This window comes from Struthio camelus, chromosome 2 (genome assembly GCF_040807025.1).
Source record: "Struthio camelus isolate bStrCam1 chromosome 2, bStrCam1.hap1, whole genome shotgun sequence".
NCBI classification, from domain to species: Eukaryota; Metazoa; Chordata; class Aves; order Struthioniformes; family Struthionidae; genus Struthio; species Struthio camelus.
The window spans coordinates 121,361,264-121,385,195 of NC_090943.1; the positions used below are offsets into that span (position 1 = coordinate 121,361,264).

The 23,932-nt window shown below is 38.1% G+C and overlaps 1 protein-coding gene across 1 annotated transcript in view; it reads left to right on the forward strand.

The window, feature by feature from the left end:
• Nucleotides 1-23,932, forward strand: part of LAMA3 (laminin subunit alpha 3) — a 126,314-nt gene that overhangs the window by 85,527 nt on the left and 16,855 nt on the right. Inside the window, exons 40-62 of the mRNA XM_068932364.1 lie at nucleotides 2,219-2,328; nucleotides 3,925-4,005; nucleotides 5,454-5,560; nucleotides 8,228-8,278; nucleotides 8,671-8,822; nucleotides 9,335-9,445; nucleotides 9,545-9,656; nucleotides 10,192-10,359; nucleotides 11,524-11,720; nucleotides 12,449-12,565; nucleotides 13,129-13,283; nucleotides 14,634-14,775; nucleotides 15,375-15,474; nucleotides 15,888-16,004; nucleotides 16,088-16,267; nucleotides 17,515-17,657; nucleotides 18,723-18,899; nucleotides 20,081-20,232; nucleotides 20,333-20,495; nucleotides 21,004-21,137; nucleotides 21,677-21,821; nucleotides 22,577-22,696; nucleotides 23,511-23,635. Coding sequence (XP_068788465.1) covers nucleotides 2,219-2,328; nucleotides 3,925-4,005; nucleotides 5,454-5,560; nucleotides 8,228-8,278; nucleotides 8,671-8,822; nucleotides 9,335-9,445; nucleotides 9,545-9,656; nucleotides 10,192-10,359; nucleotides 11,524-11,720; nucleotides 12,449-12,565; nucleotides 13,129-13,283; nucleotides 14,634-14,775; nucleotides 15,375-15,474; nucleotides 15,888-16,004; nucleotides 16,088-16,267; nucleotides 17,515-17,657; nucleotides 18,723-18,899; nucleotides 20,081-20,232; nucleotides 20,333-20,495; nucleotides 21,004-21,137; nucleotides 21,677-21,821; nucleotides 22,577-22,696; nucleotides 23,511-23,635 — 3,059 coding nt within the window. The remainder of the gene's footprint in view (nucleotides 1-2,218; nucleotides 2,329-3,924; nucleotides 4,006-5,453; nucleotides 5,561-8,227; nucleotides 8,279-8,670; nucleotides 8,823-9,334; nucleotides 9,446-9,544; nucleotides 9,657-10,191; nucleotides 10,360-11,523; nucleotides 11,721-12,448; nucleotides 12,566-13,128; nucleotides 13,284-14,633; nucleotides 14,776-15,374; nucleotides 15,475-15,887; nucleotides 16,005-16,087; nucleotides 16,268-17,514; nucleotides 17,658-18,722; nucleotides 18,900-20,080; nucleotides 20,233-20,332; nucleotides 20,496-21,003; nucleotides 21,138-21,676; nucleotides 21,822-22,576; nucleotides 22,697-23,510; nucleotides 23,636-23,932) is intronic.

The window sequence follows — 23,932 nt, forward strand, 5'->3', positions numbered from 1 at the left end:
TGTTCAGCTGACCCTGACCTTTTCCTCTGTGGCAGCAGGACAGTCCTCCTCAGCTCAGACAGTATCCTGTTGCTTGGTGGTGAGATGAGAGGGTCTTAGGGCTGCACTACTGAATGTGAAGAAGGAAGTACAAGAGGACATGGAGAAGAGTTTGCCCTTCTAGCACAAATCAGACTTTTGTGTCTCAGTGGTCCCTGCCTTTCCTCCTGAAAGGTACATTCCCTTTGCTGCAGCATGATGCTGAGACTTCCTCATCCTCTGACGTGTTATTTCATGTCAATATCTCCATATATGTAGGTATTTCCCCTGTGACCCTAACGCACTGGACAGTGGCATCTTGTTCCATATGGGTGCATGGGGGTCAAGTGGGAGTTTTCCTTTCAGATTTTGCAATAGTTGACTGTTCGAGGAGGCTCTGCTCTCCTGTACTATGCAAGGCCCGAGGGAGTTGCTGGTCTGGCTGCCTTCCGCCCTGCCTTGGGAGCACCGGTTTATGCCCTTCTTTCTTTATAGGCCGTGTAGCTGGAGGGAAGTAGGGCACATTCAGAGTAGCTTTATTATGAAATATCTTAAAGTTTCTTCATATATATATTTATATATATATGGACTTACTTACATTTCTGTAGGCAGAGTGGGCTTTAGCCAAAGAAAGGTCAGTAGATAAAGTTGGGGGGGGGGCTTCCTCCACAAATATTTTCACCTAAGGCAGTATTAAATACTTGTCTTTTGCTCTTCTACTGTTAATTTTTTCTTCAGGTTTATCCAAGTTTACAGTAACTGTTAAGAAACCAGTTGAATTTTCAATGAATTTTTTTGCAGGAAAATAGTCACCTTTTTTTTTTTTTTGTTAGAGACTGTATTTTAAAATGCTTCCTTTTGTAAACATAAGGTCTTCATATTTCTTTAGCTTACCCGAGTTAAATGGCTCCTAGTCACCATGAACTGAAGCTTTGCCTGTTCCTTCCCGGAACCGTTCATAAATGAGCCACAAATTTAATTATTTAACCAAAAAAATTATGGGTTACTATGTGCAGAGGCTGCAGAAACGGTTGTTGATGTGCTTGAGGAAATCTTGGTATGAGGAAATGTGGACGAGAATGGAGTACAAGAGGAGATGGAAAGGTCAGAACTGGTTCTCATCTGAAGGGAAAATTTGCCCTTCTGCTGCAAGTCATGGCACTAGGGCTTTTAGCCATTGCTCTAAGCCATCGGAGGTTCCTGAAATGAGAGTGCGGTCAGTCTGCTCCGTGAATGCTTCCAGCCAGTTGCCCACTTTCTCTTTGCATCTTTCAGTTCATTAGTACACACTCAGCTCTGCGGGTCACTGAATCCATCTGTTGCACAATGAAATTATGAAGAAAACAGTTGTGGAACTAGGGGGTGTGAATGCCTCTTGGATTTTGGTTTCACTGAATTTTTATGACTGCTCAACAATGTACTTGAACAACTTGTATTGTAAATTAATATCTCCTTCCTTAAAGCAAAAGCAACTTTATCGTCTTCCTGCCATAACGTATAGATACATGTGACGTTCAGACAACGCCAGGAATAAGAATATTTCTAAAATAAGATATAGTTTCCAGCAAGTTTATCATGGAAAATGGGCTGTATCAGTTACAGTTTTTTCCCAGCATTCACTTTTCATTATTTATTCCAGTTAGGAAATTAAAAACAAATTACATTTACATTGGGGAAGATGCATGAAATTCAAATCTAATCAGAATCTACCAAGAGAATTAGTTTTGGAAGTAATTTCTTAGAAATTTTTAAGAATGTATTTGGACTCAGTTAACTGCATGCTTTTAAATTGTGTCTGCCTTCTAATTTGTGTTAAGATGCAAAATTTAAAGTTACATTTAAATCTTGTGAATTTTTAAGGGGTGCCATCGAAATATCAAGATATAAGGAATGCATTACAGAAATGTTTTTTAACAAACTACAGATCCGACTGAATTCCTTTAAAAATACATTTAATACTGATTATTCATGTGTTGCTCTTCCACAACAGTGAGCAAAATGGGCTTCTACAATTAGAGAATGACAGAAACCAATCTATCTTGGTAGTGAAGGCAATTTGGCAATAAATGCTTGATTATGTGAAAGGGAAAACACATATTCTTAGAGTTTCTGAATAGATGGGCTATAATTTTTAAAATAGCAATAGAATCATATAGAATGGGAAGGCACTGTTAACCTTTTTGCTTGTTTCCTTTTTAAGAACTGTCAGTATAATACTGCTGGGGATAAATGTGAACGCTGTAAAGATGGTTATTTTGGAGATGCCACTCAAGGTTCCTGTCGGACATGTCCTTGCCCTTATACAAACAGGTACTGTAAAAGGTCCTGAGAAGCCAAACAGAGTTGGTAAAAGGGAGAAATGTAGGATGTAAATTATCTTTAATCTCATGTTCATTACCATTACACTCAGCCAGATCTCCTTCAGCATAGAGGAGATAAGTGGCAATGATGAAAGAAGCCTTTTCTGTGAATTCATAAAATTTAGTAAGATGCAAAAATAATTAAGAAAATTAAAGCTCACAAGCACATATTGACATTCTGAAAGACTGTGCTGTCTCCTAGGCAGATACTCCATTTGAACTGCAAATGGTACTCAGCAAATATTACTGAGCTAGAAAAAAAAAATTTCATCAGATCTAATGAGGTTGCCAGGCTTTTAAAACTGGGCAATAAATTTTATTTTAAATGAACAGTATGCTGAGCCACATTGTTTACTGTCATTGATCAGTTCTGAAACGTGAAATGTGTTCAACAAAAACAAGTGGGTTTTAAAAAAACCTAAGCTATGAACTGCTAAAGGCACCACGTAGCATTTGCCAGGTGCAGAAGCAAACACGAGGTAGGCTTAAGTAAGAGATTTACACTAGTAGACAATAGACAAGATTTTCATTTATTAGATGACTCTCTGATAGATCTGTTTTTGACAACACTGGCTTCTTCTGCAGGTGTTTGCTGAGGCTGGCTGAGCCCATTTTTACTCATCTTTTGCTTTAAGGGTGCTGAAATATCTAGGGAGACCGTGAAGCCTGCAATAGTTTCATAGCTGAGAGTTTCACCCCACATTCGGGTGGTAAATACCATTCATTACATCAGAAATGCATCCCATCTTGCATTGTTGGAGTTAACAGTCTTCCACCTAGTCAAATTATACATAATTCTTAGTGCAGACTTCTGATACTTGTCTTTGATAGACAGACTTGGTTTATCCAGCTGTTCTTGGCTTAAAAAATGGAAATAACAAAGCTGGCCTATCCCATCTTCACCTCCTGCCTTCTTCTCACCAAACAATGGCCAAAAAACGGTCATCTTCCCTATTGAAATTTGAATCCAGGTGAGTCTGCTAGAAAGAGCGTACCAAAATGTTCATTGTGTTAATGAGATATACCTTAGAGCTCTCTAAGGGGGTGCATAACTCTATCCTGCCTTGGTTAAAAAAGAAAAAGATGCATTATGTATTATGTATTCATGTATTAGCTACATAAAAATAAGATCTAATGCTTCCATCTATAAATAAGAAAAGAGCAATACAAACCAGAGGGAACTTTGTCTAGCATAGACTATTGATTCTTGCCTAGTAAGATAAAATAGCTACATAGACCTGTTTTTTATTACAACATCACTATTAAGGTTTATTTTAGGCATTCCTTTGTGTAGTGAACTATTATATTCTGTCCAGAGGGTCAGGAAGTGATTATTTTTCAATCTAAGGAGAAAATTTAGGGGAAAAATATGAAACTTCAAATAATTAGTCACTGCAATTTATCTACAGGCAATTAAGTTAACTCAGCAGTAATTTGGTGGTATAAAAGTCTTTTAATATGAAAGTCATTTAGCTGAATTTAGCATCCAGAATGCAAAACCCATTTGATTATGTGTTCACAATAAAATGTTTGTTACCTCTTACAGATTTGCAACTGGCTGTGTGGCAAACGGCGAAGAAATTCGGTGTCTATGCAAAGAAGGCTATACTGGAGTTCGTTGTGAACGGTAAGTGACTTGTTTCTCAGGATAAATGTCTCTGAGAGACACCATCAAAGGCGGTATATCTCTATTATATAATATATGTACATGTGTGTATGTGTAGTATGCACACACTTAAGAAGGTATATAAATAGCTGCTATAGTGTGGTGCTGTAGTATAATTGCAGATGAGACCCCAACACCCCCTGAAGAAATGTAAATAATTCTCCACAACACACTTAGTGACTACACAGTTTTTATCGGTAAGAGAAGTGGTAATGACTTTGAATAGCTCCCCTGTGTATTGTCTTATCCTTCACTCTTTCTAAGAATAGTGACTTCCAGTTATGTTGTCCCCTTTCCAATTGAAAGCATTTTCCCATTTCTTCTAGCGTACTTGTTGGTGCTTCAGTGTTCTTAATTAGTTATCCGGCAGCAACCATGTAATGTTTAATACCATACCCTTCATGCCACATCATTCCGATGTGCACTGCAGGTGGAGTGTACAAACACAAAACTGAAGCCGTCTGTTTTGCTGGAACGTTACAACAGTTTGGCAAAGCAAAAGAAATATAGCATAACAATTTCAGGCAGGAAGAGGAAGCAATTTCACTGAGTTTCAAATCCGGGAGGAACTGGGATTCCAGGATAATGGAATTGGGGTTGTCTGGTTTGGAAACCTGAGGCCAGTAAGTCATGGTGTCTCACCTGAAGACAGTACCTACAATAGCACATTATCTTTTAGGGGTGCAACTTTGCAGTATTTCAGGACTGTTACCTTTGACACATAAGCGGTAGGTTATGGAGAGATTTGCTCTTCCAGATCTAGCTGTAGCAGTGGAAAATATTACCACTCTCAGCTACTTATCATGGCCCTTTGATCACTTATTACTACCCCTTTAGATCATACAGCAGAATCACTTTTAGAAATACTGTCTAGCCAGTCCAGGCAATATATTTTTCCTAGAAAATATTTAGGGACTGCTCACACGGATTGCTTTGCTGGAAGATGGCAAGAGCAGGTAGCATTCAGCAGAAGGGTGGTAATGTCATTCAGTGCCGCTGCTGTTTGAAAACTCAGCATGTGCTTGCAGTATGATCCTACTTAATACATGAATTCTGGTGGGATCACAGAACAGAATGATATGGTTTCCTGGGTTAAGCCTTTTAAAACTGCCTCTATGTATGCATCTGTGCGCATGTGTGCTTTTACAGACTAAGTGAATTATTTTTAGATGAGCATTGTGGGAGTTCTTTTATTTTTAGAAACGTTTTCTGTAGGACTTGGTTAGATATTTTTAGCAGAGTGCAGAGGATACTGTAAACCAAAAATACATCCTTTTTGTCCAAGACATGAAATCTACTACTTGACAGTTTCTTCAGGAGGAGAACTGGGTTTTTGTAAACTGAAAGTATATTTGACAAAAGCAGGTTCAAATACTTAATAAAACAACATTTATATCTCTTTTATCTAGCTGTGCTCCTGGATATTTTGGAAATCCACAAAAATATGGAGGCTACTGTCAAAAATGTAATTGTAATAATAATGGCCAGCTGGTTAGCTCTGACCACCTGACTGGAGGTATGTAAGGGCCTATGAACGTGTAAGGAAACATTCTTTACTCTCTGGGAAGCAGAGATGGAAGATCTTCTGAAAAGTTGAACTTCAGGAAAGACCTACGCCTGTTAGAAATGTAGATCATTTTTAACAAAGCGTAAAGTTTCCTAAACATAAAAGCGTAGTCATGGAAGAGCTGTCCTGAGTCACTGAGTTCACCTTTGCAGGGCATTTTGTCATGATTTTCCTTCATAAACAGTATAAATATAAAATAAACGTATTTTGCTTTTCTGTTTCACAGGCATGTATTTAAATGTATTATTGTTTCTCTTCTAAAATATTTAAGTCTTATCTTGCCACTTGTGTTAGGGGTTATGAAATATGAAACATGTCTCATGGAGCAGTATTAATATGCCCTTTTTAAATGTATCTGAGACAGATCAACGACATCTTCAGAGTTTGCATCTGGCACTGCCATATTAGATATCTAAGCTAACTGTGTTTACAATGGAAGTTAGGCATCTAACTCAGGAGGCTATTTTATAAATCCTGCTATACACGCATCTGCAGACTGAGACATCCTTAATTTTCCCGATGTCATTCATATATCTACTCCACTACTAGTTAAGTTTTTCAAAGAATATTATGCTGCAGGCGTATATTTGCTTTATCTATTGTAATTCTGAAGTAAAGGGTGTAATCCTGTGTTCCTTAGCCCGTCTTTACTGTGATTCACCTCAGTCCTTTGAAATACTCTTTTCTGCTGAGAAACATGTGGACAGCTGTTCTTGATTATCCCCCCTATTTTTATTCTCCAATAGATTTATACTTTTCTTTCCCCATAGGCAGTTTTTCCTTCTCACATTTTAGTGAAATGTCAAACTAAAGACTCCTGTTTTTTTCCCATTTCATTTCCTTGCACAATGTTCATACTACATTCAAATAACTGTAAGGATCATCTTGTCTTTCTTTGGTCACAGAAATGAGAAGAGAACAGCAAATGACGTGAACTGCGGTTGGCACCTGGTGCAATTTTTTGTTAGTTAGTTCTCATTTTGTATTTCATCATTAAAATAAGGCATCTTTGTTATATTTTTATTTTCTGTGGAACAGATCCAAGCAGCGCTTGATGTTTTATCATTTCTCTTTTCCAAGCAAGAGTTTGCTAGGACAAACTAATCCTTAGGGCAGAATTGAGCAAGCCAGTTTGTTTTCAGTTTATCTCCAACAATATATTCTGATCAGCCATCTTTTTCTCCGCATTCGCAATAAAACCTGTGATCAGCAGCACAACATGTTCTGGCAGGTTTATATGTGTGTGATATTTGGCACTTGGCTGAATTTTTTCATTTCATCATTTCCCAGCTGATGTGATTTGTGCATAAGCTGTAATAATAGTTTTATTTAATTGATACTTTGTAGCCACAGCTGAAATGTATCCTGTGTTAGCTGAATTATACAACAGCAGGACTGCACGTGTATTTGCTTTCAAAATAATTTCCGTCACTCTCTTACAAACAGATTCTTTGTGACTTTTCTTCTTTTGGCAGGAATGCTCACTACCAATACTGTGTAACTTCCTGATGACTTAATGTGCAGGCACCAAAGGAAATGGCACAGCTAGGCAGTTTGTTCCAGGCTGTTTCATGCTACTGTTAAAAATCAGATCTAATTTTATCACTGTAGCCTCTCACAGTTGCATGCCGTTGTTGACTCTTGACAGCAGCAGCAAAGGCTGCTATATCCTAAGTGCATCCTCTGAAGGAAAAGACTTGCTCGGTCCTTTTCACTTTCAACAGGAGATGGCAGCCCTGTGAGTTCTGCAGTAGCGGATAGGACTTAATAAGTAACGGGGACCTAGGCATAAAGGCAGGGAGACTCTTGTCCTATATGATGATGTTTTTAGCAGCCAGCTCCTCTCCTGCCTCCTAAAAGTTAGGATTCCAGGTAAGAATCCTGCAAAAGCGTGGAGATGGTTAACCTTCTTATAACAAATTTTGTAAGAAAACAGCACATAGGACAGGCAGTCACTTGTGCTAGCTTGTAGGAAAGTCTGATGACAGTGTCTACACCACCTGTATACCACCTGTATCTATGGCCCAGGCTCGATGCTTTAGGTTATGGACAGTGCCTCCTTCTATCCACATGCTCTGGATTTCTCTCAATCCTTAGTAATCTCTTAATCGTGCAGACTGAAACAGCTATGAAAGAAGGCCGTAAACATTTCTCAGTACCTTGTGGATTAGAATCCTTCTGGGAATAAGAATCTGTGGTTCAAATGTGGATGCTGAGGTTAGATAAAGGGTTTGAACCAATGTCCTAGGCAAATGCTTTAATTAGTAGACTATATAGTCTTTGCTCCAATCACAGTATTAGTCTAGGCAAAATGGAATGGACTCACCAGCCTTGATGCAAGAGAGCTTCCTGCTGCTATGCAAGTAGCATATGTTATGAGGTTACAGTCATTCTGAGGGATGAGTAAGATGTAGATCTCAGCAAGGCACAAGCAGGAGCTAAACTCGGCGCTCTCAAGCTTTCTGGACGGTCTGGCTAGTTCACGCTGATTATGGATTTATGAAAGGGTTGCACAGTGTTTTCATGGCTGCCAACCATGGAAAGTGAGTGTAAAAATGCAATAGTAACATTTCCATAAGAGAATCTTGGTTACTGATGATAGTTTTCTGATTTCAGAATGTTTAAATAATGAACCAAAAGATGTGGATCCTGATGAAGATTGTGATTGTAAGTAATGAAAGAGAACTGCACTTAGATTGCTGATTTCTGGCTTTAGATATATACTGATAACTGTTTTAAAGGTGGCAGACTTTAAAAAAGCATGGCAGTGTCCTGTAGTTAATCTTTAAAAAGCAAACAGTCAAGAAAGCACTTGGGAAATAGTATTTAAAAGGCTGTTTAGCCAGATGTAGGTGGGGCCTCCTCCTTATTTCCAGGTTTGTTCACTCTCCTTAATACTGCAGGCCTTTTTGTTGCCTTTGTTCTTCAGGTAGCACTGGATGACAAGCATAAAAAAGTTTCCATTGCCTCTTATTTATTAATGCGCTCAATGAAATGTTCTCTGTGCAAAATATCAATAGTACGTATTGTTTTCTTTTGCTCATGCTCTTTCCCTTCAGCTTGCGATAGCTGTGTAATTACATTGCTGAAGGATTTGAGCACAATCGGTGATGAGCTTCAGCTGCTTAAGTCTCAGCTGCAAAATGTCCATGCGAGTACCCGCACACTGGAGCAGATGAGACATTTGGAAACACGCATCAAGGACCTAAAGGTACACATACATACAAAGAGCAGTCTTAAACTGATTTCAGGTTAAGCATACAGGAGCTGAACCTGGGAATTTATGCTATTTGTTGTCAGCTTACAAGAAGACATTGATGAACTTTAGATTTCAAGTGGTGAATCCTGACAGTACTGGGCTCCACCTGTTGGCAGAAAGCTATTAGTTCCACCTCGTCCTCTGAAAGAGAAGGAATATCTCTGCTTTTCTTAGGCCTACTCAGCTTGAAAGCTGTATGTCTGAGGTTTCCCTGTAGCACTTACTTTTTCCAGCACTTTGTGCCTCTGCACTACTGTAAACACTACATTCTAAAGGAATTTTCCTTAGTTGGAATAGCAGTTGCTGGACTCACAGACACAAAGGCCCAGCTGTTAAATTGGTCAGCTATAAAATTAGTAGTGCTGTCTTCATTTACCTTGGGTAAAGATCTAAGCCAGTGAATTTTTGCTCATTGTCTCCTGTGTCTGGGTGATTCACTGGAATTCCTTTTGCTTTCTTTTCAGGGCTTGTTGAACAATTACCGTTCTGTTGTTCATAATCAGGGTTCAAAGGTAGATGAGTTGGAGACAGACTTCATTAACCTAAATCATGACGTAAATGCTCTCCAGGAAAAGGTGACCTACTAAATTAATTTAAAAATAAATTTCTCTTAACTGCATATTGGTTTGTTGTATCCAGATATCTTTGATGTAATTGCTTTTTTCCCTTGCTAGGCTGAAATGAACTACAAGACAGCAGAGAGTTTATTTAATAATTTTGGCGAAACTAATCAGAAAGGAAAGGATTTGATTTCAAGAATACAAATAGTTGTCAATAATATACAAGGTAAAAATGATTCCAGTGGTTTCCAGTATGTTTTGTTTTATGAACAGTCTACTTATAGTATTCTTAATTGAACACGAAGTTTTTTTTAGAAAAAAGCTTCATAAAATAAAAAGTTAGACATAGTTATAGAATTCACTCTTCCTATTAGAAATCTTACATATAATGCAAATTTAAGAGCCTACCCTCCTTGTACAGTGAATAGGGACAGAGAAGCTTTTCCAGAGGGTGATTTAGAGCACTTGGTTGACTATCCTGACTTTAGCCTGGATTGCTATCCTTGGGTATTTTAAATTAGATGCTTAAAATTATTGCTGGGAATTTGGTAATTCTGGACAAATTTCAAGCCTGATGCTATCTTACTAACTTTCGTGGTGTGACAGGATACTTTTCAGATTAGCACAGTTAACACAAGATGGTTCTACTTCATTAATGAATTCAGGAGTAGGCATGCCTTTTCCAGAAAGGATATCAGCCCTGTGATTTGTGTCTATTAAACAGGCTTAAGGGCGTCCTCTGTTTGAATTCTTTTTTTCAGTGCTCTTAGAACAAATAGCTGGTACAAATGCAGAAGGTAACAATTTGCCCTTGGGGGATGCTGCCAAAGAACTCGCTGAAGCTCAACGCATGATGACAGAGATGCGAAACCGCAACTTTGGCCAACTGCTAACAGATGCAGAAGAGGAGAGAAGAGAAGCTCAGCTGCGTAAGGGCTTGTTCTCCCATCTTCTTCTTTTGGTTCTCTAGAAAGCTCAGTCTTAAATTTGAAGCATTATTGACTGGTTGGGATGGAGTGCGGGGAGGGGCATTTTGCAATATATTGCTGGGTTTGTAGTAATTGTCAGTCAAAATCAACTGGTAATTCTGTAGGGGATTTAAAGGCATTTTTACTTTATTATGAGAGAAACTAAGATAGACTAGGGAAGAAACCCAGTACAGCCTTCTTTAATAACTAGAGAAATGTCAGTAAAATAAAAATGTAGCTGATTATATATACTTACCCAGTGCTCTGTGTATTATAATGTAGAAGATAAGGTACATGCAGCTATTTTAGAAAAATTGCACATGTATAATTTAAAGTCACATGTTAATAAGCCATTAGAGTAATACAGGGGTCGGATCATAAAAGGATAAGGAGGTACCGAAGTTCTAGTTGTACTCCATTTTATGTTCTCTGCACGTATTTGACTGGGACAGCCAATAAGATGATTCTGCATATTAGAGACAGCAAGGATAGCAAAGTCACAGGCTTCTCCCCTAAGCAGGGGTATAGCTGAGAAGTGTGAAGGACCTTATGAGTGAGATTTATCTCCCTTAACTTTGGGCTTGATACCTACCTCTGAGTAACTCTTCTATATCCTGTGTATAGGCAGTGAAATGGACGCTCTTTAAGAGTGTGATTCATTTGGCCTGTTTTAGGTTTCTACCTTCTATGAGATGAAATGTGCCCTAGAAGTGCCTGTATCTCTCTGCTGATTACAGAGGAAGCTTTAATGACTAGCTGAGATGTAGACGTCTACATTGTAGAGGAAAATGGTGATGACATTGTTTTAATTTCATATTAAAAAAGATAAAAACAGTTAAATATTTCCAGAAGTTCATCCTTATTTAGTGGAGAAATAGGTAAATAAACGTTTTTCTCTAAGAGTATGCTCCATGTCTTTAGCAGCAGTTTTGTGACCAAATTTGAGCCAGTGTGATGCTGAATAACATCTATGCTATAGTATTACTGATACTATAGTGATGCAAAGGATGCTCAGTCACCCCACCACAGCTTTCTAATCCTAAATGGTAAGCCCTGTTGAAGGAGGTTTGTTTTGGTTCCCTTCCTCTCTGAACAAAGCTTTTCTTTCTGGTTCTGATACCGCAGTACTGGCACATGTTAAGAATGAACTACAAAAGTACCACCAAGAAAATCATGGGCTTGTTAAAATTGTGAGGGATTCATTGAATGAATACGAATCTAAACTCACTGACCTTCGTGAAGCTCTGAATGAGGCCACTGGACTAATCAAGCAGGCTGAAAATGTAAACAGAGATAACGGAGTTCTGTTGGAAGACATTAAGGTAATAGCACTTGGGGTTTGGGAGAAGAAAGTTAATTCCCAGGAGATAGAAAGTGCTTTTATTGCTGCTATTGGCCTTGCAAAGCCAAGTGGCATAAATTCTTTAAACCTTCTCTGAGGTCTCTTTCCATCATTCTACGTCTGTCCAGGTATAAATATAGTCTACTCTCACCTGTTGCCTGTTTATGTGACCAGGACAGTGTCAAAAGAATGTAGGTCTAATGAAAGACAGGAAGGAGAGTGTCTGCCTATCCATCCTCTTCAGCTGTAACTCGCCATTTTGTCTCCTATTCTAGATGAAATTCCTGATTCTGATGAACTTCATGTAGTAAGGTCCTTAAGGTATATGGCTTTAAAAGCCATGAACGATGGGAGCAGTCAGACGTGCAATACTGTTACATTATTTGGATCTGAGAGATGGTCTGTCCTGCCGATGCATTTGTGTTGACTAGAACTGCTTTTTCATGGGCTGAGCATTAATAACTGGACCTCTGTAGCCTGCTGCTCAGCTGTCTTGAGACGCTATGCCGTACTACTGCAAATTCCTGAGTTTTCTCACTGTTACCATCAGTAAGATAGCCTGAGCTCCTAAACACTATAGGCACATGATTAATATAGGAAAAGTATCTTTGGGAAATTCTACTACAAGCTAGACTAGGGAGGTATGATTTTCCCTGTCTCTCATTTTTGAGCCAATCACATGTTGTTCAACCTTTCATGTTTCCTCAGAAACGGATTGATGAGACAAGTGTACAACAGAACAATATCTTGGATATTCTGAGCTCTGCCCAATCTTCCCTAACACAAGCTAACAGTGTACTTGGATTATTGCAGAAGAGCAAAGAGGTATAGTTAACCTGTTTAAGTTAAGATTAAAAAAAAAAAAAATCCTGCTGTCAGTGTAAAGTGTCATGTATAATACCTCCATGTCTCGAGCATGAGGCTAATCTGAGTCACACAAAAAGAGAAGGGAAGGATCTCAGGCTCTGAGAGGAGCCTGCCTGGACAAGTTCTTGAAAGAGAAACTTGTTGGGAGTTATTATATGTCTGACAAATACACTGAGCCGCAGAAGTTTGGAAGAGTAGCTGGGAAAAATATTGTTATGTAATTGTGCTCTTCTTGTGCATCTCTCTAAGCAATTGCTTCTAGCCACTGTCAGAGACAAGATACTGGGCTAGAAAGACTTTTGGTCTGACTCAGTATGGCAGTTTTTATGTTTTTACATAATGGACATAAAAGCATAATGTAATGACTAACAGTTTTTTACAATAAACTTCAGAGTATGTGGGAAAAGGTTGTTTTTCCCCTTGGTCTCCTCAGGTGCAACATATATGTCACGGTAAAGGTGACAAGGAGAAAATCAAACATTTATGAATACAGATTAAATTTTATCTTTATAAACCCATAGGAATATGAAAGTCTGGCTGCTCAGCTCGATGGAGCAAGGAAGGATCTGAATGAAAAGCTCACGAACGGTTCCTTGTCAGCCAGCAAAGAACCTCTGGTGGTGAGGGCTGAGGATCATGCCAAATCTTTGCAAGCCTTGGCAAAACAATTGGATGAGTATGTTCCCATTCTTATAAATAAGCATTTTTTGCACATAACATCCACAGTTGCAATGTCTGTAACTTCACTTGCTTTTATGGCCATTTGCAAAGCCAGAAAAAAATACGTTTGTGCCTTTTTCTGCCTCTTCATGGTATATGGCAATTTCTCGCAAGCTTTCCTTTTTACAAAAACAGGTCTTTCTGTATTTTTCCTGAATTTGTATTGTATTTTTCTCAAGAACTGTTTGGAGTCGAGAACGTAAGAACATTTCATGAATTTTTAACTCATGAGAGAAAATCCTCATGTAAGGAGTGGGAAGATGTTTAGAATATTTTTCATAGTGTTATTTCAGGTATTTGTACTCATACCTTTATGATAGGAATGAACTGGGACAAATAACTGGGAGAAAGGCTATCTTGGCAGAGTCTTCAAACATACCTGTTTATCATAAATGAGTTAAAGAATTCCCATAGTTTTCTCATCCTTCAGGGAATCTTCTAGAAAGGCAAAGAGAGGAAAAACTTGATATGGCTTAGGCTTTCTCCCTCCATTATTTGTACTTTACATTGGAAATAGGAGTGAGGTTTTGGAGGCCTTCTACAGCACATCAGAAGGAAACGAAAAAAGCAGAACCCTAATTTTTCTCTGTGCAAATTGTTTGCATTTTGTCATTATTCCAGCCAGAAACTCTCAAAAGTTAAATTAAATTCCAAAAGACACAATTTAGCTGGAAAGTTCTTAATAAAAAACAGTCCTTTTTTTTGTTAGTTTTCAGTGTGACTTTTTTAATTAACAAGCTTGCATTCTCACAAATACAAGGTAGCTAATATTGGGCAGTTGCACAGCTCAAGTGGAATGGGTACAAGGAATTTTCTTTATTGTTTCTGATTTCAGAGCTGTCGCGCTGGTTCTTGCAGCAAGAACAAGTGGTCTCAAAGTTGCTCTGTCCTGTGCTCCATCAGTGGCCACTTCTGTAGGCTGCTGGAGCAGCCAGAAATTAACTGGAAGCGGTACTGCTCTGAACTACTACTCTGAACTGAACTATATTTTGGGTCTGTGATGGAGGTGGCTCACTGACCCTGTGAGTTGGGGAATTCTCCCTATCTTAATCACTTAAAGACTATTTTGGAGACCCACAATCATACCTTGCCAAGTGCCTGAACTTGTCTTTGTCTACTAAAGAATCTTTTCATATTGGTCTGCTTCTAAGTTTGATATTTTTGCAGAATGAAATTAAAGATCTAACTGAAAAACATTTTCTTTATTGATATTGATTAAAAATTACTGAGTTCAGGTCTGTTTGTAATGCTTCTCAAAGTCTGTGGTCTTTGCAGAAGGCTGCATTTTTCACCCTGTTTCCTACAGGATAAAGAACAATGCCAGAAAGGATGAGTTGGTAAGCTGCGCTGTGGAAGCTTCTACTGCCTATGACAACATTGTCAACGCCATCAAAGCAGCAGAGGAAGCAGCCAACAGAGCTGGGAACGCAGCTGACTCAGCTTTATTGGTAAGTCCCGTAAGTAGCCAAATGATGGTAAGATTGTTACAGCTAGGTAAGATTGTTTACTATCAAGGAGGCACCAAAATCAAAGACCTGTGTGTCTTAGTTTGCCTTATTTGTCTGTGGCCATTATATGAGGAAGTTGCTATTCTGCATGTTCATGTATTAGTCTTGCCAGAGCGTTAAACAGGCTAGTTATTGCATCTCTGGTGAGGCTGTCCATGTGAATACTCCTTGTCCATTTCAGTGCAAAATAGAAGAGGTGTGCATGAACCAGCACTGGTAATCACGGAAGGTGGTTTCAGCTCTTCTCTTTTACCTTCCTCTGTTAATACCCATGAGCGCTCCAGCAGGAGAGTAGTATCTAACAGCTGTATTTCTGTAATTTCTATCTAATGCTCCAAACTCTATTAGAACTTTGTCAAAGACCGAGGCTGTGTTATGCCTAGATTAATCTGGATAATTGTGGTTGGAGGGTCTTGTTCTTTGCGTGAAATCTCTGCATATTTATTTTTTAAACTGGATTGGGCTATCTTTTTTTTTACTCTTTAAGATTTCAATGTAATTATTAAAACAAACTTATAGTACAATGCTTCTGTTACCAGACAGTGAAGAGAGAAGACCTATCAGGAAAAGCTGCAAGGTTAAAAGCTGAGAGCAGTGCGCTTTTGACTCAAGCACAAGAGACTGAAAGGACATTACAAGGTACCCAGAAAGAAAGCGATAGTAGAAATGTTGGCACAATATTAGAAATTTTCATTGAACAATGCAATTTTCACAGTTCAGCAAAGCATTTCAGCACATAATTAACCAGCCAAGGATCGTGCCATTGAAGTGGAACATCTCACGATAGTTATTTTCATGGACAAGGAAGTGGATTTCTCACCTCTGCTATGTTTGGGAATGTGAGGTGTCCAGCTGTTCCCTTTTCCCTGTTTTCGCAGCATTCCTCTCCAGCAAAGCTTCTAAAAGCCTTGCATTTGTTTTGCAGTGCAATTCAAACCTCAGTGGCAATGTAAGATCTGTTCAGCGGTTTGGGTGATGCTACCATACCACTTCTCCATCAGAGAGGTAGTATTTCTGTATAAAACTCAAAAGGCAAATTTAATGTTTTACAGTTACTGTTCCAGACCTTGAAGACATAAATCAAAGAGTTGGTGTTGTTGATGGACAGAAGGATGAACTACAAATTGATTTTGTTACTCTTCAAAATAATCTCAATGGGATAAACAGAGGTCAGTTACTTACTGATCACTTTTGTTCTGCCTTATTCACCTATTACTATAAGAATCTGCACATGCGTTTGTGTGTGTTTCAGATGATATTGACAGCAAAATCACCAATGCAAAGAGCATGGTAAAAAGTGCCGAGGATGTCACAACTAATGTGTTGGGTGAACTGCTCCCAATTCAAGCAGATGTGGAAAAAATTAAGAGTACCTATGGAAGCACACAGAGTGCTGACTTCAGGAAAGTGTTGACAGAGGCAAACAATTCAGGTGAGTGTTCTGTGCACTATTGCAAGTGCTCACTGTCTGACACTTGTCAACTCACTGTTAGGTGAACTCAGTTCTGCAGCAAGAGTAGCTTTCTCTAATTTTAGTCATCTAAAAGTTAGGCATCTAACCTATGCTAGTTTTCTGAGCTTCCTTTGTGGCAAATGGAAAGGGACAGGCACAGAAGGTAATTCAGGTCATCCTGAGATATGAGTTTAAAACTGATACCGTGATTAGCCTCTGAAGACATATTTTCTAGTGACTACAGAAAAGACTTAGACGATTAGACTGTCAGCTGAAATTAAGTGAAGTGGATTCCACCCTTAGCATCCATTAAATATAAAGACCATGTAGAATACAAAATAAGGGGCAATCACAATGCCAAACCACTTACAGGGATCTTTTTCCATCTTTTCAGCAACTTTTATCTGATAAATTGAAGTGAGATAAAACATTTTGAATAAACAAGATAATTGTAACAGTTAGCACTGCATGTTATTGCTGAGTCATGAGTCATCCCTGCAGTTAAGAGATCAGTTTAGAAGTCATATTTAGAAAAATATTAGGTCTGGATTTATTTTTATTTGGCTTCTGCGTCTTTAGGTTGCGCTCTTCTAATGCTTCCATCTTTTCTTTGCAATCACAAGAGCTGAAAAATTATTTCCTGTTTAATGAAAGTTGAGATTTTCATAATATCTCTTTTTCTCTTGAAATTGAACCTTCCCAAATACTGTGAGACTCACTATTGAATTGTGATGACTGGCAACTCTGACACAAGAGCATAAGAAATACCCTATTAGGACAGACCAATGCTCTTCCTACTCCAGTATTCACTCTTCAACAGTGGCAACAGGAGATGCTATTCAGGGAATGCACATAAGCCTGAACCCCCGTGTTGCCTGTTACTCCCCTAGTATCCATAGTCAGGGTATAATAATGTTAAAGGGCACATCCCTTCCTCTTCTGTTCAGTAGCTGTTTGTGGATCCGAAATTATCTAACACCGTTTTGGAACTGCTAGTTCTGTCTGCTTCCACAAATCCCTTTGGTCACAGATTCCAGGAGTACAATATATACTGTGTAAACTGCTGGTTTCAATGAGGACACCATAGTATTGTGGAACTAATGAAAACAGTTCTGCAGTCACCCTCTTCACTGCTTTTATGATAACCGTGTAATCCTATCTCATATTTGGCATCCATTTTCCTCCTCCTTTCTACCCTCAATGATGTGTTTTTTCTTTCATCAAAGTAACAATATTGACAAACACACTTCCGGATCTGTTCAGCAAGATTGCGAGTATTAACCAACAGCTGATGCCAATAAGTAACATCTCTGAGAATGTGAATCGCATAAGAGAGCTTATTCAGCAAGCAAGAGATGCTGCAAACAAGGTCGGTCCTGAACACTGTCCTGAACACTGTCCTGAACCTGTCCTGAGGTCATGCCTAACCTCGGTGGTGTGGGCATACAGCAGTGTTTTTGTTCCTCTTTCTAAATCATTTTGTTAAAATGTGCATGAAAGACAGGACATAAATTCAACCCAATAGCACCACCCAGCACTTTTAGCAACTCTGAGGATGGGAGGGAAGTAGAGTAATCCATACATAATAGAGTGGTGGATACAGTACCATCGTATAGCTTCCTTCCTGCTCATTCCTTCTTTCTGTAAGTTTTTTTTTTTTTTCCAGATCATCTCTACAATACCCATTTGTACAATAGCCACTTCCCTTCCAAGATATGTTGTAAGGACTTTTCTTTGACAGCAGGGGTAGAGTCAGCTCTGTAGCTCAGAGGCAAGGTTCTCCACCAAAGCGTGGCTTGTGGAGCACTTGACACGTCCTAAAAAGCTGTGTAAGCATGTGCTGCTGGCTTTCATATCTCTAGCTGCCTCACCACGTTAGAAGTCAGCTACTGATATATTCTTGTTAGAATGCCCTTTTTCCATTTGAGCAACTGCTGTAGTTGCTCGAGGGATAGCATGGTCTTGGATAGCAGCAGAAGTGTCCCTGAGGTAATCCCAAGTAACATAGTGTCCTATTAATGAATAATATGAATCTGTGACCCTGGTGTAAACAGCTGTAATAGAAGATGTCTCTATTGATAGTGGTGCATTTTAATTTCCAGCAGTCAAGTCCAGCTAAGTGAAGTATGAAGATACGTAAATAGACACCTAAGTAATTTGTAGGTCTGCTCTTTAGAGCTGCAGGGCACGTCCTTTCCTGTGCGTACAGTGGAGATAACAATTACTTGACAAAGGTGTGGTAAGGGTTGATTACTAAGTACTGAAGAAAAAAAAGTGCTGGGTAAGTGATAAGTATTGATAATACAGTCTTTTCCACCCTGATTCCTAGTTATGTTGTTTGTTAGGATAAGAACCATTAATTCACACAACAGTGAGATAAGTAGAAATACCTGCAGCAGCTACTTTTAACTAACTGAATTTGTTTTCTTAATAGGTTGCTATTCCTATGCGGTTCAATGGCAGCTCTGGAGTAGAAGTTCGACCTCCAAGGAACCTTGAGGATTTGAAAGGCTATACTTCACTTTCTTTCTTTCTCCAAAGACCTCATAAAAGATCAGATATCCTCCAGAGGGCACCAAATATGTTTGTCCTGTACCTGGGTAATAAAGATGTAGGTATATTTTGCAATTTAATACAACTTTTAAAACAGGCCACGAGCTTCGAGAAATGAATGACAGACAATTTATTTTGACTGAAGTTTTTTGTAGCTACTGTTAGCCTAATTTTGTATAATTGCCATTATGTGGTAGAAGAAGTGTTCTGTTAAGAGTGGTTCATACCTCCACTGGCAAAGTAACTTGTGAATAACTATTTTCCTCTTTGATACCTTGTTGTTTTGCTGCTTCACAAGTTACTTCTCAGTCATGGATATCATCATATAATCTTGTCAGAACTGGCTGTGTTTCTGCAACACTCAGCACGAACTCAGTTCTACTCTTGTTTCAGATCTTTGACTGTTATCATAATATAAGTAACTGTGTGTTTCTGTACTAGGTAGAAAGAAAAAAAGTGATCATTTTTAGACTCACCTCTTAATTTCTGCCTCTCCTGAATATGCAGAATAATACAGACTTGTTTGTGCATTCCTGCTTGCACAAGCACCAACAAACATTTTAAACTGTTCCTGCATAGGAGATGCCTAAGTATGTATTTTTATGTCTTGTTATCTGACAGCAGCTGTACCTGTAGTGTGTCTTATGCATAGATTGACAGCTGTTTAAAGGTAGTTATTCTACACTGAATTTCACTCTTTTTCTTCCCTGAATATCTGGCCAGGATACTTGTTGACAGAGATTTAATTTTTCCTTGTGAAATATGGTATGTTGAAGAAATAAAATGCAAATTTTGGGGGGAAATTGCTGCTTCTAGTCATCTCAATAGGAGCCATTGCCCTTGACTGAGTGTTGTTCCTAAAGTTCTTTTCATTTCACAAGTGCTGAGTCTACGTTTTTACTAAATGTGTCATGTTTTCATGACTTCAGCTAGAAGATGTTACAAAAGTGGAAATTATTTTAATTGTTACTGTTATAAAAATAAAAAGCTACTCATGACTCCTCAGTTAAATTATAAATACATTCACTGAATCAGTGCAACACATAGGACTACCGTTTATTCTTCCCAGAAATAGAACCGATAACCTTAATAAAAATTCTGATCATAATGCTTCATATGTTAAGGGAATGGACTTCGGACTCATTCACAGTATGATATTGTGTCTGAGAAAGTATTACTCTATCTTACCATCATTAACGTTAATCATTTATTAATTATTATTTGCTTGGCTATTCTCAGGCTTCCCAGGACTACATCGGTATGGCCCTGAAACGTGGTCGCCTCACTTGCATCTCTAACCTGGGAGGCACCGAAACAGAAATAAACGTGGAACAATTGGTGACTGAGAGCAACACTGAGGAAGCCGTTTTGGACCAAGTTAAGTTTGAAAGGTAAAAGAGCCACGGTACACAACAGATACCCTTTTCCAGAACCTGTTAAGAACATTTTTTTAATGAAATGTGTTATTTTGCCTTTCTGTTTTCGTTTTAGGATTTACCAGTATGTGAAGCTGACTTACATCACAGCAGCTACATCAACTTCTCCAGCGTATACAAATCTTTCAAATGATGGCAGAGGAAATGGTCACACTCTCCTGAATCTTGATCCCAGCAATGCTGTCTTTTATGTTGGAGGATATCCACCAGATTTTAGGGTAAAAAGGATTGCTTAGGTTTAAAGAGATTTCAATATTAATTAATCTGTTGTTCTTACAGTTAAGATTGGAGTTAGCAGTCTTTCAAAGGTGGGGTGCCAGACTGTATTCTTGCTTACATAAAAGTTTATCCATGCAAGCAGGAATAAAGCAGGAGGAAGGAGATGCTTTGTCCTACGGAAGCTGCCTGGCTTGTAGCATGCTAGAACTCAAAGAAGGGAGCATAATGTTTTCTTTATCTGCCAAGGACGGCATGAAAGCTGTCTGGCCCTGCTAAGTTATTTTTTCCAGTCTACCCACGTGACCCTGATTTAAACTATGGTGTAGTACCCCTGGGATGGTGTTGAACGATTTGGATATATCCAAATACATAATAACTTCATGATATTTTAGAATATCATTTTCTGTGTCTTATGAAAATTTGCAATGAGTACTAGCAATTACATGTCAATGTAAGATTTTTTCAGCTGATACTGACAGTATGTTTTTGATGACACTATTTTTGCAGCCTCCACATAAGCTAGACTATCCTCATTATGAAGGCTGCATTGAATTAGACAATATAAATGAGAATATTATCAGCCTGTACAACTTCAAGAGGACATTTAATCTTAATACCACTGAAGTGCAGCCATGCAGAAGGTATGAATCAAAGTGTTTTACAGTAAGAAATTCACATTTCTCTTATTTTATCATCAGGAATTCCTGTCTCTTCACATCCAGGAGAATAAGCACTGTAGCTAAACTGGTGATTTTTCTCTAAGTCTTGATCATTACCTATATTTCCTAGAGAAAATCTTCAGTGTTGGCAACATTCACATCTATGGCAATCTCAATCCCCTGGCCAAGAATTTAAATGTTGCAATACCCAGACAAAGAATTTAAGTTCCAAATCCATGGACTAATGTATCCAGCTTCTTTATAGGATAAATATTATACTAAGTGGAAAAATTCAGTCACTAAATATTTAAAATCAGACATTTCATCTGTAAAGATGGGATATGCAAATCCCACAGAAGCCAGTGGCAGGTTTTCTTTTTATTTGGGTGTGATCAGAATTTGGTCCTATTAGTGGCCCTACCAAATACTTTAGCTTAAGCATTTTTTAAATGATAATGACAGTAAGTCCATGTAGTGGGAGTTTTTGCTCTCATACATTCTCATCTGTGACATTGTTACAGGTATAAAGAAGAGTCTGACCAAACCTATTTTGAAGGCACTGGTTATGCCAGTGTCACATCTAAAGAAACATACATAACAGCACGCTATGAACAGACAATTCTGACTACTGCAGATGAAGGCCTAGTGTTTTTTGCAGCAAATGAGGTAATTCAGGGAATGCTTCTGTCTGCGGTGTTCTGTGGTACAAGAGATCAAAAATACAACTTTTTAAAAACTTCACTTAATTGAGAACATGCTAGATTTACTAATAACTGTGATAAAGTTTCTTAAAACTGTTATGTTTGTCTGTGTAACAGATTAGTATATTCTGCTGTATGTTTTATGGCTGCTTGAATACTCATTTTGTCATAGTTGAGAGAAAATCATTCCAGGTAACTTCTCCATTAGGCTGTGTGGAGAATTCAGAATTTGAGGGATTTCATTTTTTAATTTGAATTAAACCAATTTTGAAATATTGAAATCCTCCAAAAATGGAATTGCCTGCTCCTCCCCAAATCTAAACATGGTTGGTAACACCATAAGGAAGAATTTAGAAGGTGGTGAATTATACTTGTAAAAGCTGGCCAAAATACTGCAGTGTTACCACTTATCTAATGATATTATAGGAATGTTTACAATCACTGCAACATGTACTAATAATTTCTTAATGCTGTTAAAAACCGGTAGACATCTTGAAAGGAGAAAAAGTCCTCTAGAGATTTGGAGAGCTGATACTAGATCTGTTTGTGAGAGTTTAAAGTAATTATAGTTACTATTATAAATTTTATGCTGTTTTGTGCTTTTTCCCCAAAAGCTTTATTGAAATAACTAGACAGCTTCATTAATTTACACGACAGTGAAATATGCATGAAATGTTGCACAGTTTAATTTTTTTTTAACAATTTTTGTTCTTACTGCAGGATCAGTTCATCAGTGTACTCATTAAAAACGGTCATCCAGTTTTTAGATACAAAATTGACTCTGAACCTCCAAAGGAAATAGAAAACAGTAAAACTGTAAATGATGGAGAACAAAAACAAGTATGTCCTTTTAAACAACCAAGAGCTCATTAATTGTGGAAATATACATTAGCTGAAACAAAACATCCTATAGTAAGGTTTAGCTGCGAAGTCTTGCTTTTGTGTTGAGAGGATTAAGCTGGATAGGATTAGTATGAACATATGAAAACGAATCTTTACACTGTCTACTGTCATGCATTCCTGTGACCAAGTTCAGTTTTTACAGAATAACCACAAGACAAAACAAATGTTTGTGAGAGCATTGCTTTATTAAGAAAGAGCTATGTTCATTGTAAATACCAACATCATTTTAATATGCAGATAAGTTTTCACCAGCTAAAGGTTTATTTCTTCAAGCCAGTTTGATCTTTATAGAGATTACTTTTTTGTAATCTTTTTCTTGTTGCTTGTCTGCTTAGCTTTAGTTCAGCTGTTTTGTTGTGGTAGAAAAGTGAAATCTTAAGGACATAGTTAAAACATTTGATGGCTATTCGTATTCATTCTCCCTTTTCCCCTTCCTGCATCTTCAACTTGAGTCTTTATGCTGGGTCACGTTACCTTCAGTCAGTTGACTGATCTCGTCTTTGTATCAGGCAGCAGCTGCTGAATCTTCAACTGCAAATAGAAGGCAATGAATGTTAGGTGAGGTGTATTTTTAGGGCAATCCTCTTGAGAAAAATAAAAAACCCGCCCTTTATTTGGATAGTAGAGCATTTTCCTCAGGCATTTGCTCTGGCTAAAATGCCAAAATTTTGCAAAGTACCTTTGAACTACTACAGCTAATCAGGATTTAAGGCTGTTAAGTGAAGTAATTCTCATTATTCACCTCTTTCAGATTGCTTTGTTGCTTGCCAGACAGAAGAATATTGTTTATGTCAGTGTTGGTATTAATGCCACCATAAATATCTTCAATTTCACTAAGTACTACCTGGGTGGAATTCCATCTTCTCTACGGGAACAGTGAGTTTACTATAAAAAGATCATAATATACAGCCTTTTTATGGGGCATTCATCTAAACTCCTTCCTTAGATAATTTTTTTTTCAAACAGTACATTGTGTACAGTGATTTGAAATGTGATTTGAAAATAAACAGTTTATAATGTTGTCTACCTGGACTTCAGCAAGGCTTTTGACACTGTCTCCCATCACATCCTCACAGGTAAACTCAGGAAGTGTGGGTTGGGTGAGTGGACAGTGAGGTGGATTGAGAACTGGCTGGATGGCAGAATTCAGAGGGTTGTGGTCAGTGGCACAGT